Genomic DNA, 13,503 nt, shown 5'->3' with positions numbered 1-13,503 from the left:
AGTCATTTGTTCTTTCCCTTTGATTCAATTTTCATTCCACTATATTTATTTTTTCCAAAAGGTGAATATATGTCAACTTAAATCTAAAACCACCAATGTTTGATGTGATGTGCTGGTGCCCAATCCTTGTGCCATCTGCTGACGTGGAGTTCCTTGTTTAAAGTGTATGTTGGTGCCAGAAGGGGAGCAGTCACATTCTGTAGTTGTCCTCCTTCTAAAACAGGCTGATGGCAAGAGGGCGATAAGGAAATCTTGCGGCCGTGAGAAATTGGCCTTTCCTGTTTTGCCATGATGTTTGGGAAGGTAATCCCAACGATGATAGCACTTGGCAGTGCAGGTTGTGAAGACTGAGTTTTGGTTATGTTGCTTAGTGGCAAATGCTTGTAACTGCATTCTTTGTTCTGGAAAAGGAGGTAAAGTGGCCTGGAAGTACAGCCCTGCAACACCACTGCAGCTATAGAAATGGGAGGCTTGTAAGTTGTTGATTACAGTAATCTGTAGGTGATCATTTTTAAACAAATATCTACATTTTCTTTTTAATGAGTGCTGTATAAGCAACATCCATGTTCAGCTTCAAGTGGTTTTTGATGTCACTTTTGGACAACTAATATTTTTTTAATAGACTTTCCAAAATCAGCAGCACCAGTTACCATTCTTTATCCTTTAAATGATTCCCTTTTTTTACTGAGCTGTTGCATGATTTATCCTGTGTTACCATCCTCAATAAACACTTTATGAAATGGTGAAAATGTTATTTTTATTATTCTTGAATTAACTTTTTCTGCTAGTGTGAAACTAGAAGAGAAGTTGTGGTGAAGATTTGTTCAATATCATTGTTTGCTCTACTGAAACATGAGCTATAGGGATATGAGAGGTGTCAGTACTGATTGAACGGTGGTGAGTTGGTTCTGCTTTTTCCAAGAGCTCCATCTGCAGCCCGGGGAGCATGGTTTAAAACAGATGAATTTATTCTGCCACGTGGGGCCTGGATACGAGGATTTTGCTTCTTTTAAGCTTTTTAATCTTTATGAAATTAATTGATCATAAGGAAATAATTTCTCTTAGTTTGCCACGGTATCCCCATAGCTGGGATGGTGATCGTTCCCAGCCCCGGTGGTTCTTTCTGCAGCTCGCACTTGGAGCTGCAACGCTGGGGACGCTGGATGCAGCACTGCGTGCAGATCTGCCCGCAGCCGGGACGGTGCGCAGAACGAGACGGGACAGCCCGATTCTGGCCTAACTCAGCGACGTGCGTCAGCAGTGCCACGTTAGAGGTGACTCCTCGAACGCTGCTGCAGAGGCTCCGTCCCGGCTCTGTTCCCGCATCTCCCAGAAGCGCAGAGGGCGGCGCCGGCCGGGCTGCGGCACGTGGCTCACCGCTTCGGCTCCAGCCCTTCGGCTCGCGGCCCCGGCGGCCCTGAGGCGCTCTGCGCGCGCGCCTGAGCTTGGGCGGGGCGAGGCGGGCTTCCGGCGTCGCGCGAGCGCACGCGCACGGTTAGGACGCACGGCCCCGGCCGCGCGCGGAGCGGCGGGATGGTCGGCGCCACGCGAGGCGCGTGCGCGGCTCTGCGCCGCGAGGGCGGGCGGGGCCTCGGCGGCGGGGCGGGACCGGGCCGGCCGGGATTCGGAGCCCGCGGCGGAGCGGCGGCGCCCGGGGGCGCGGGATGCCGGGGCTGGTGGCGTTCGGGAGGCGCTGGGCCATCGGCAGCGACGACTTCGTTCTCCCTGGGGCCTTCGAGCTGTTCCTGAGGCTGCTGTGGTGAGGGCCGGGCCGTCCCGCGGCTCCGCGCGCCCGGCGGTTTTCTTCACGGCGCCGCGGTGCGTCGCCGCGATTGTGTGAGCGGCAGCTCGGCGCTCCGGGCCTGCTGAGCGCGCCGGGCCGCCGCCGTTCGCTTCTCTCGCATCGCGGAGCGGCGCGGTTCGGTTTCCGCACAGGTCGGTGCCGCGGGTCCGGGCCGTTCTCCCGCCCACGTTCGCTGTCTGCTTCCTGCAGGTGGGTCGGCATCCTGGCGCTGTACGCCGTGCACAAGGGGCGGTTCGGCTGCCCGGGAGGAGCGCTGCTGCACGGCTACCTGCTGGTGCTGCTGGCCCTGCTGGCCGCCATCATCTGCACGCTGTCCGCCCTCGTGTACGTCAGCATGCAAGGTACGAGGTTCGGGCTGACCCGGAGCTCTGCGCGTCTCGGCGGTTGGAATCGGTGCGCGTTCTGTTATTCTGGAGTTGCCACGTGTAGAAATGCTTTGTTTTCGCTTTAAAAATGCCAGGAAATCGTTACTTTCTATTTTTTCCTGGCGAAGCATCTCATTACCAAAGCAATCTGAAATCTGCACGTGGTCTCTGGAATAACGCAGGAGGCTGCAATTTCTAGTATATTGGTTCTCACAACACTCCGTAATTAGAACAGTATTTAAATTATTTAGGTAGAAAGAAGCATGAAGAGAAACTCACAGAGCTGAGGTGTGAATGATAGCATTGAACTTGAATCTCACTGCTGGTTCTCCTACAGTTTCCAGAGCAGTGGAAGGAATTATTAGCCACGTTATGCTGGTTTTAGGTATCAAAGTTCAGGTGGTGGAGTGATAAGTGTCAATAGCACGGAGAAAAGAGCCTTCCTTATTCAGTGTAAAAGTGAAGTTACAAGGCCATTATAAAGTGGAATAATCCTGAGTCTGAATCTCCAGTGGAATTACTGGTGAAATGTTCTGAATTGTGGTTATAATGTGTGGGATTTGGCGGCAGTGGTTCTTGCACCAGCACTTGGAAGTCATCGTTTCCAGACACCACAGTTTTTATCTGATCGTGCGCATGCAATCAGCTGTGCTGCTGCAGGGCAGTGTACAAAATGGGAGCAGGAATAACAGCTGTTGGGTCTGGGACTCTTCTGACAGCTTTGTTACTGGAGGTGAAGTGCAGCTTTGCAGCTGGAGAATAGTTTCAAAAGTCATTTTCATTCTGCAGTGTTTTAAATGTTTACAAATTCTGCTGCCTACACATGAGTACGCACACACTGCCTGAGTTATCTTGTCATCAGCAAACTGGTTTAAGGAGCTGAGCCAGCCAAAAATTGTTTTTTTATTGCCTAAGGGTGCTACAAGGAAAAGGTTATTATTAGCTAACAATACAGAAAATAGTCTAAGAAATATTTGGTCTACAACTGGTCGTATATTCACATTCTGGTTATGTGAATTTGTTTATTTTTTAGTGCCTGAAATGAGGGAGCAGAGCCTCATTGCATGTGGCTCACCAAAGGAGTGTCTCAGATTTCAATATTCAGCCAAATAAAAGCTGTGCAGAGTCATAATAGAAGCTGGCACTGGCAGTTATGTGGTAATGCATCTTTGGCTCTGGTGGGTCCAGCACTGCTGCCTCGCATTCGCTGCAGAACTGTCTCTGACCAGAGGGTGATTTTTAAGTGTTAGAGAAGTAGGTGGTAAGAATCCTCTTTTTATTTTCTCAGCTTCAGTGATAGCTTTCCGTTACTTTGGAATCATTTATATTTTCAGTTAAGCTTCTTATTTTCCATAGCTCAGAAAGTTCGTGTATTTATTTGTGTAGGATTTTGTGTACCTGAGATATGTTCATAAACCATTCTTGTTTTAAATTCTCATTATTTCAGGAACAATTTCTAACCCGGGCCCAAGAAAGTCACTTCCCAAGCTACTTTATACTCGCCTACTTCTCTACTTGCCTGAGTTTATCTGGGCCGTTGTAGGAGCTGTGTGGGTGTCGGACAGCAGCGTGCGCTGCGACAGCACTGTGATAAACGTCATCCTTGGCACAGTCGTTGCAAGGTAAAGTGCTCCACCCTCTGCCACACGCACACAAATCTGAGCTTGGTAGTGCACATGAGAGAACATAACGCTCACATTTGCTCTGCACATGTCCAGCAAAGACATTTCCAGCTTTGCTATTGCTAATAAATTATTTTGGTTTCTTTTAGAAGGGTTTTCTTTGTGTAGGCTTGATAACAGAACGTGGACCATTATGTCAGTAACAGATACTGTTTTATGACGTTTCATGTCTTACTTTGCTTTCTGTCTCTCAAGACCTGCAGTTGTCTTCTCTCACACGTGTGTCAGAAATGCCTGGTTTCAGCCTGCTCCCTCCTGTTTTGCAGCTGGGTTATCATTGTCTTTACCATCATCGGAGTGCTAATTGTCTTTGATCCACTCGGGGGGAAAAAGACATTTTACCTCACTGATGGTTTAGATCGGAACTTGGAAAGCAGCCAGTCGGGGCAGCTGCTGTACAATGTGAAGAACACTGCTACCAGAGTCTGGGAGAAAAGAATCCGGTTGATGTGCTGCTGTATTGTGCAGGACGATGACCATCGAGTGGCTTTCACAAGCATTGCAGAGCTCTTCCGCGCCTACTTCTCAGTAAGATGAAAAGCTTCTTTTGGTTTTGTTCTTGACTAACTCTGAGTTTCCAGATGTTGCAGAATGCATAACTGTGTTCAGCCAGAGGTCCCTGCTTGATATCAGGTTCTGAATATGCTGACTTGAAACTAAAGGATGAGTCTTGTAACAAAAGTGTACAAACAGTGGGGAGAAGAAGGTGGTTAGGTGCTGGTGCAGCCATCTTCTCTGATCCCACTGTCTCCGAGGTAAATGCAATTAGATACACTGAAAAAAATATATTGCCATGTGTGTATTCTTATGAGATAGCTCTGATGTGGTGAGTTGTGGGATAGCTTTAGGAGCTCTTTCATCTCTTTGTAACAGGACACAGATCTGGTCCCGAGTGACATAGCAGCTGGTTTGATTCTGCTCCATCAAGAGCAAGATAAAATGGAAAGCTGCCCAAAAGAGCCAGAAGAAGTCCTCTGTCACTCCCCGTCGTCTCTTGCGGTAAGACAGGGCTGTGTTAACGTCCGGTGCAGCTACTACAGGAGGTGGTGGCAGAGCAAATTGAAATGAAGTTCTTTGTGCGGATATTTGGATTTTGTTTGCTTTTACAAAATTAAACACCACAGTAAAAATTTTCTGTTTGAATTGTTAATGAGCACAGTGAAGGTGAAAATACTGCGATGTGTCTGCAAGTCATTTTTCAAGGGTACCTAATTTATGTCTGGGACAGCACCAGGAGGTGCTGGCCATCTCTGCTCTTTGCACGTACCAGTTCTCAGCGTGTATTCACTGATACCAGCAGTGCTTCTGTTCCATTAAATTTATCAATAAGGGGAATTAAGCACAAAAAGGAATAATTTCAGACAGTTGTTCATTTTTGAAGAGATGTGAGAGAAAATGAATAGAAGAATATATTTAGTACTGTTTGTGAAGAACTGAAAAGCTGGTCTTCTAGCACTGTGTGTGTAATCTATGTTTTGTACGTATACCCAGACAAAACAAGATGAAAACAGTCATTTTTTACATACTTACAGGTGATGGGTTGCAGTTTGTTAATTGATTTTTCCCTGCTAGAACACCTTTAGAAACTGTTCTGTCTAATTTGGGCCTATGTTACACACAAGTGTAATTCCATTTCAAATCATTCTATCAAATTCCTTTTGAACCTGGGCAGTGTGGAGTCATTCTTAAAATACCCCTGTTGGGGATATCTGCTACAGACTCTTTAGCCATTACTTTGAGCTGATCAGTATGTATTGGAAGAATATAATTTAATGAGAGATTTTCAAGATTATTCTGTAGCTACAGAAATGCTGTTTTCCTGGAATAGGAGTGGCTGCCTTTATTTTCTTTTAGATCCTGAGGTTTTCTGTTTAGATAGTGCCTTAATTTTCAGTAGTTTGTGTTTGGGCTTTATTCTGGGGTTGCTTAACACACCTTTCTTTCTCTCCCTCCTTCCTCTTCTTTCCCCGTGTCCTTGCAGGCTGATGACTTGGATGTTGAACTGGAGCACGCTGCTCACTACATGCTGTTTGCTGCAGCTGCCTATGGCTGGCCCTACTACATATACACCAACCCATTCACTGCGCTCTGTAAGCTCAATGGTGACTGGTAGGTTGAATCAAGAGCTTAAAAAAACACAGCTTCTTCTTAATTCACTCTTGTTTGCAGAAATGAACTGTCTTCAATAGCACTCGTTTTGTGACATTAAATTATATTACTCATGGGTGTAGATAAGCTTCCCTAAATTAAGTGGAGGCAAAATGGCAGCATGTCTTCACACTCAGAAACAGGTCAGCATTTGTTTCTTAAGAGTGGTTTGTGATTGAGATAAAACTCAGTTAGCAAAATGACAAAGGAATTGGTGGTGATTGGAGTTAAATCAAAGAATTGGAATTAAGTAATGTTTTAAAACGAGGCTTTATGGAGCTCCCATTTGGGCAGATACATGTGCAAGTGAGTGTGTCAGCTGTTTTGGAGCTCTGAAGAGGAATTAGAAAAAGTAACCTGCAACTCCAGCATCCATTTCATTCTGTTTGCCCTCTAAGTCTGTCACAGTCAGTGCTGACGTGTGCATCCTGCTGTGTGCCATTACTGTGTATCTGAGTGACCTCGGAGATTTGCGGCTCTAACTACAATTTTCTTAATAATTAACATAAAATCATTTAACCTTCTGACATATAAATGACTTGGAAATCACGCAATGCAACGCATAAGACATCAGATAAGTCTGCTGTAGAGAATTTTGTTTTAAATGTACTTTTTGCTTGTTTCTATTTTTTGTCATTGGAGTTCAGTTTTAATTCTTTTCTTACTGGCTTGTGAGCAGTGGTGATAGTCCTGTAGCAGTGGTGCTCCTGGTCCTGTGAGTGGAAGTGCTGCTCAGGCAGGGATAGCATTTCATTCATACTAATAGTAGTGCTGGGGGGAGAAGGTGGGGAAGATTAGAGGAGCTTTTGATTCCTGGCAGAAATCGTTGTGCAGATGTAATTGAGTTTGATTCCCGAAAGGAAACTTGAAAAATTTAAACATGAAAGCTTTTCTCTTCTGTGTTTCTTAGTTGCAGAAGTAGACCAGAAGATTCTGATATAACTGGAAGTGATCGTCGCAACTTTCACTTTGGATCCATCCTAAGAATAACAGGACTGCAGTACAGAGACTTCATTCATATCAGTTTTCACAACAAGGTAAGCAGTCTAAACAGGCATTGAGCAAGAAAGCCATACTGATGATAGGGGAGCTGTTAGGTCACAGCTTCAACTGTGATTGAGCCCCTGGGGAAAGGCTGTGGCTGCCCAGGGAGCACAGGGAATTGCTTGCACCTGTGCTCCTCAGGTGACCAGAAGGGGTGGAGCCCCTCCAGGCTTGATGAGGGCTGGGCACTGAGGGGAGGGCATCTCGGCCTTAGGCTGCTTCCTGGGAGTGAGTGCTGTGGAGCCAGAGATCCCCTTCACCAGCTGGGTGAGTTCAGTTCTTGTATATGGCTATCGGCCTACCTGCACATACTTCACCTGGTGTTGCCAAGAACATGCCAGAAGCAGTTTTGCTGCTTTGTGAGCAGAACTGTGATTGAGTCAGTGAAAGAAGGTGAAGTTTCTAGATTGCCTTCAGCATTCATAAAATGGAAAATACAAAGGCAAGTGAAAACAGGCCCTGAAACATGTTTTTCAGTTCTGATTTTTTTTTCATTCTTACAGAACAACCACACAGCCATTGACATAAATCTCAGCATTGCTATGAGGGCGCTTATAATAACTTAATAGTTCAGCTTCTGTTCACAGTACAAGAAATTCAGTAGGAGGGCTTTCAGAAGGTGAAAACAAATGCTTAGCTTTCTGAGAAGCTGATGTCTTTACTGAATATATTTTTTCCTCTGCAGATCTACGAGATTCCATTTTTTGTTGCTTTGGATCACAAAAAAGAAGCTATTGTGGTTGCAGTGAGAGGAACGTTGTCTTTTGAGGTATTGTCTTTCTAATGTGTGCAATTGGCTTTATAGATATGGGTGAACTCATGGTATCTAGAGGAAAAGGTGTTACACAGGTGCATTTAAGAACAACTTGAGGGTACTAGTCCCTCCAGGGTCATAAGCTATAAGCCCTCCTGTCCTTGGATGGGCATTATTCCCTTTGCTTCTGGAACAGAGTGTGGGGGGGAAGATGGTGGTAATTCTTTGGTACCGTGACTTGTGTACTTGTAATGTGTTTGCAGCTTGGAATTAGTTGCTGAAATCATAACTCTGATTGTTGTATGTGTTTGTTTGGGTGGTGTTTTGTGGTCGGCTGTATTTAGCTGCTTACAGACTTGGTGATTGTCCCTGTGAGAATGTGAATTGTAGAATAAATAAGGTTGGAAAAGACCTCTAAGATCATTTTGTCCAACTGTCCACCTACACCAATATTGCCCACTAAGCCACGTCCCTACGCACCACATCCACCCTTTTCTTAAACGCCTTCAGGGTCTGAGTCCACTTCCTTGGGCAGCCTGTGCCCATGTCTGAGAAGAATTCTTCCTAATATCCAGTATCTGATAAGTAGTAGAATATGAGCCATGAAACCTTGCAGAGGTCTGATTAAAGCTCTTGTTTGCAGGACATTCTCACTGATCTGTCAGCAGACTGTGAAGACCTGACCCTGGAAGATGTTCTGGAGAATGGCTTTGTGCATAAGGTGCGTGCAGGCTGTGGCTGTTCATCTCATGCAGTAAAAAACTAACTTAATTCTTGGGATCCTTTAAACTGGATGATTATTCTTATGACACAGATTGCACAAATGGTCTCAGTGGCTTGATTGTTGCATCACATACATCCTGGCAGTTTGTGCACCTGTTGTCTGACTTCATGTCCTTACTAAATAGTGGGAAAGCTTTCTAAGCATTTTGTATGAGACCACTTGGTTATGGAATGCTCTGTCAGGAGCATGCTAAAAGAGGGTACTGGTTTTCAAGAAGAGTTGTTCTGTGTTGGTGTTGATTTTAATTACGCATCTGCCTCTCTTCAGATTACATAATACCTTTGTCTTCTAACTTAAACTGTTGTCTTGCAGGGAATAACTCAGGCTGCAAATTACATCTATCAAAAGCTAATTAATGATGGAATTTTAAACCAGGCTTTCACAATTGCTCCAGTAAGTCGCCTTCCAGCGATTTGGTTTGTCAGAGAAGTTGTGCATCTTTTTCTGTGTTTCAGTCTTGTCTTTCTGTCTGTAGGAATACAAGCTTGTGATAGTTGGTCACAGTTTGGGTGGTGGAACAGCTTCTGTATTGGCGATCATGCTCAGGAACTCCTTCCCAACATTAAAATGTTACGCCTTTTCTCCTCCAGGAGGACTTCTAAGGTGAGTATGAGACTTCTGTTTCTTGATTCGCTAAGTGTAAAACACTTGATGACAGCTGACAAATATGATGGCTGCTCTGAAAGTAATGCCTCGGATTTTATTATGTTGGCCCACAGTGTCAGAGGCGGCTGTTGGTGGGATGGCAGCAGAGGTTGAACCTTCCCACCAACATCCCTTTACATGGTGTTGCTGTGTGATGGGCAGCAGCAGAGGGGCACTCTGACACAACGGCATCTGACATGGAAGGGTGGATGAAGCAAAGGGGTGGAATTGAATTCCTCCATGTTGAAAAAGTGGCACCCATGGATATTCAGCAACGCTTGCTGAATGTTTGTGGAGACCAAGCGGTGGATGCAGCGCAGTGAGGTGCTGGTGGTGCATTTCAGCAGTGGTGACAGTGGGTCTCCTCCACTGGTGTGGATTTTTAGGAGCACAATATGCAGGCTGTTGTTTGTCATTGGTAAAAATGCACAGCTGATAGTGGTTGAATAGTAGTATTTGGTAGCTGCAAGTTTGCTCTCTCCAATAGTGTTATGTGCCCTGTGTCTTTCGTAGGTTCCGTGGAAATAAACAGGAGGTGTTAGTTTTGGAGCATCCTATGTATGCTAAATAATTTTGCTTGGCTGTATTAAGTTTGTTTATGCATTCTCCACTAGAACTGGATTCGCTCCACCTGGAGTTACGGTTGGGTTCCTTAGGGAATGTGTAAATGCTTCAGAACTAAATGGCTCCCCTGACCAGGCTGCCTCAGCCAGAGAAACAGCTGCACACAGTGAGAAGCAGCATGGCTCTGTCCCCTGGAGTCCTGCTGCAGAACTGACTGCAAGAGCTGCAGTTGTTCCTGCTACATACCTGTATTATTACTGAATGGTAATGATCACAGTAAAATTGAATTGTGTATCTAAAGCTTGTCTTTTCTTTAAGCAAAGCGCTTGCAGAGTACTCTAAACGCTTCATTGTTTCGGTCATTCTTGGAAAGGACCTTGTTGCAAGGTGAGATGGAAATGCTTTTAATTTTTTTTTTTTAATTTATAAGTCAGATTTCATAAAATAGGAGGCTCTTCTGATTCTGTATGTGTTTGAACAGGTTAAGCATGCCCAACATGGAGGACTTAAAGAGAAGAATAGTGAGAATTGTGGCAAACTGCAACAGACCCAAGGTAACTAAATGCAGTTTGTGGTTAGAAGTCAGTGGAATTGTTTGCTGAGTTAAGCCCTGGCTTTAATGCACTGACATAGGGAGTATGGTTTTTTTGCTTTTAATGATGGGAGTTGCATGGATTTTTGGTGGTTTTAAAGATTGTAAGCAGCCACCTCTTACTACCTGCAGTTAAATCTGTAGTGCTCACAGGATTTCATTGCAGTCCCTGGAATAAGAGTCATGCAGAGAGTGTGGATGACATCCTAGATGGCAGCAGTTATAAGCTGTAGGTGCAACGAAGTTAAATATGCAATATAATCCACAGAACAATTCACCTGGATAAAATATTAATGTTTTCCATAGCGTTCCTATTGGATTGGGTTCAGTGTTGGTGAAATAATGTGCTGCCGTTGGGAAAATTCAATAAGCAGGTATTATCAAAGGAAACTTTTGACAAGTGTGTGCATCAGGCATTTTTAATCTCTCATCTGTAGTTTCAGGTGAAGCGTGTGCAAAGCACGCAACCAGGATCAGTCACTTGAAAAGATGCTGTGCTTCAGTTCAGCTGTTTTTCTTTCTGCATTCAGTACCAGATTTTGTTGCGTGGCTGTTGGTACGAAGTATTTGGAGGAGATCCAGATAACTTCCCAACTGAGCTGGATGGGAGGAACGACGATGCCCTGACGCAGCCCCTTCTAGCCGAGGAAAGCTTAATGGTGCATCGCTCACCTTCATACAGTGCCCTCGGTGGAGAATCGCACTTAAATTCTCCGCCGCAGTACCCTTGTCTGTACCTTCCTGGGAAGATTATCCATATTGTAGAAGAATCCAGCTCTAGGAGGTAAGTAGAATCACAAATACAACTGTCCTGTCTTCCTAAAGTCTATTTCAAGCTGCTTCTCGCTTTCAGAGTATGTTTCTAGTTCTGCTTCTCATCTCCATCTCCAATGCACTGATTACTACAAAATGTCCAGTTTTTGTGGTGCGTTTGTTTTTTTTTCTTTCCTTCTTCTGCACTTCCCTTTCTGCAGCTCTCTGTTTGTCTGTGTGTGCCCATGCTGGTGTGAAGATGCTAGGTTTAGCTCTGGCGTGATGCAGCTCGTGCACAGACAGCACTGCTGATGCTGCCATCTCACATTCTGGTAGTGGTGAAGCTGACAGCAGGGCCGTGTAGGTGCTGCCTGTAGTACCTGCCCAGCAGGGGAGGTCCATTTGCACCATTTGGTCAGCCTCTAGATTCCTGCCCCTTGCTTGCTACAAGCTTGAAGTGCTGGAGGGGCATGGAGTCTGGTTGCCTTGAGGAGAAGGGTGTTGTGTTGGTGTTTTGTTTTGTGGGGGTTTCGGTGGTTTTTGTTTGTTTTTCATACAAGGCTGTAATACCCTTCAGGGTAGACGAATACGTTGTGCCATCCCTTGTTTCATTCACAAATAGAAATAAGAGCATCTGTAAAGCACAAGATCATCTACAGACTGGAAAAAAGATCTCTGATTTATAACAGATAGTAAAAGAAAGATGGAAAGAGAGAGAGAATTCTTATTTTTTTCCCTCCCATTCAGTAGATCAGTAAGTATTTTATTTAAGCTTGACATTGTCTATAGCATTTAAAGATTTGAATAATGGTTTTAGAAATTAGACACTTTAGCACTTGAGACCCTGAAGGTTTTCTTGATGGCTGTTATTCTACTGTACTTTAGTGAGTTCACTTTTCTCCATTTACTCCAAAGCACAGCAGTTAATATTTGTTTTCCTTAATTAGACTACCGTAGAAAACCCTCTATTCCATCATGTACTGTTCTATAAAACAAAAATCCTACACGTGGTACATGCAGCATTATAACCAGCGCCCAGCCTCCTCCTGCAAGCACTGTGATGTACTCACATGAATTGCATTGTTTGTCCTCCCCCTTTGCTCGGACAACATCCTCTGCTTTGTGAGCAGGGTTATGGAAACCATATAGTTTGGGGTAGCTCTGCCCTGGGGGTCTTTCAGTGGCAGCATTTCCGTCTGCCAGCTGAGGGCTGCATGAGAGCTCCTTGGAAGCAGCCCTCCCCACTTCCTCGACTGTGGCTGCTCCATGTTGTATGGAGTCTTTGTGTTTGTGTTTTTTAGGTTGTGCTCTTCAGACATTAAATACTCTGCAAACTGGTCAAATGAAACAGTCTTCAGCAGCATTTTAATTAGTCCCAAGATGATAACAGACCACATGCCTGATGTTGTGCTCAACGCTCTCAACAGTTTGTCTCAAGAACATAGATCTTGTATGTCTTGTCAAACAAAATAATGGAATAGTGTGGTACGTAGCTCAGAAGAGAGAATTGCTTTAAACAAAAATGAAAAATGCAGCTTTGAGGTATTCAGGATACATTCTACTTTCATAGAGTGGATTCCAGTACTTTTCTCATCTTGTGCGTAACAAACAAGAGGTTTTGGTGCCCTTGTCTCTGCAGTGATCTCAAGCAACATTATGATGGGTGAAGCGCATATTCTGCACTGATGCTGAAGCTTGAGCTTTTCCAAAAGTGGAACAGTATACAAGTGCCATCCAAGCTGCTACAAGCTGTCACCAGAGAGCTGAGCCTTCAACTGAACGCTTGACTGAGGTGAGGCCAGCTTGTCAGCACAGAGCCCTGTGAGGCAGGTAAAAAAAGAATCCAGTTCTGCCTCCAAGTCACTTCGTTCCACTGCTCACGGGTGTCCTGCACCCTGCTGCTGCGGAGCACAGGCTGCCTGCTAACGGTGCTGTGAAGAAAGCAGTGCTGCAGTGCACAAGTTGGCTGCAGCTGAGCAGCAGGAGGTGAGTGAGGGACTGCTTGTGGTCAGGGCAGCCTGGCACGTGTGTGTGTGAAGGCAGGCCCTACCATTGTGTCATTTTTGTTTTGTTTTTAATCGGGCAGTTCTGGTTGCACTGTTTTATCTTTAAGGGTGTGTAGCATCCCTGTTGGAGGTGGTGGGAGTCATGTGTAAGTGCTGCTTGGGTTTACATGTGCAATATTCTTAATCTACCTGGCTTTTGTATTTGTTGACCAACAGGACTACTTTTAATTAATTTTAAACTGAACCAATACTTCAACTATTTAATGAGGAAAAACAATTGTTCATGCTTCACCTTCATCCTGGTAGTCACTGGCTCTAATGAAAACAGCAATTTGTAATTCTGCAAAAAATATATATTTGTA

At 44.8% G+C, this 13,503-nt stretch overlaps 1 protein-coding gene across 1 annotated transcript; it reads left to right on the top strand.

Annotated features, from left to right (window-relative positions):
• Nucleotides 1-1,664: 1,664 nt before the first annotated feature.
• DAGLB (diacylglycerol lipase beta) lies at nt 1,665-12,608 on the top strand (the record flags this gene model as incomplete). The annotated part of the gene is made up of 15 exons (XM_079542694.1): nt 1,665-1,759; nt 1,994-2,145; nt 3,617-3,791; nt 4,118-4,379; nt 4,725-4,850; nt 5,833-5,960; nt 6,910-7,036; nt 7,729-7,812; nt 8,441-8,518; nt 8,894-8,974; nt 9,057-9,184; nt 10,109-10,177; nt 10,272-10,344; nt 10,913-11,166; nt 12,437-12,608. The coding sequence occupies 15 exons, from the start codon at nt 1,665-1,667 to the stop codon at nt 12,606-12,608; spliced, it is 2,004 nt and encodes a 667-aa protein (XP_079398820.1).
• Between the last annotated feature and the right edge of the window lie 895 nt (nt 12,609-13,503).

The sequence above is a fragment of the Tetrao urogallus genome, assembly GCF_951394365.1.
Source record: "Tetrao urogallus genome assembly, chromosome: 15".
NCBI lineage: Eukaryota > Metazoa > Chordata > Aves > Galliformes > Phasianidae > Tetrao > Tetrao urogallus.
Note: the sequence above shows the minus strand (reverse complement) of the source record. Positions and strands in the feature narration are given on the sequence as shown.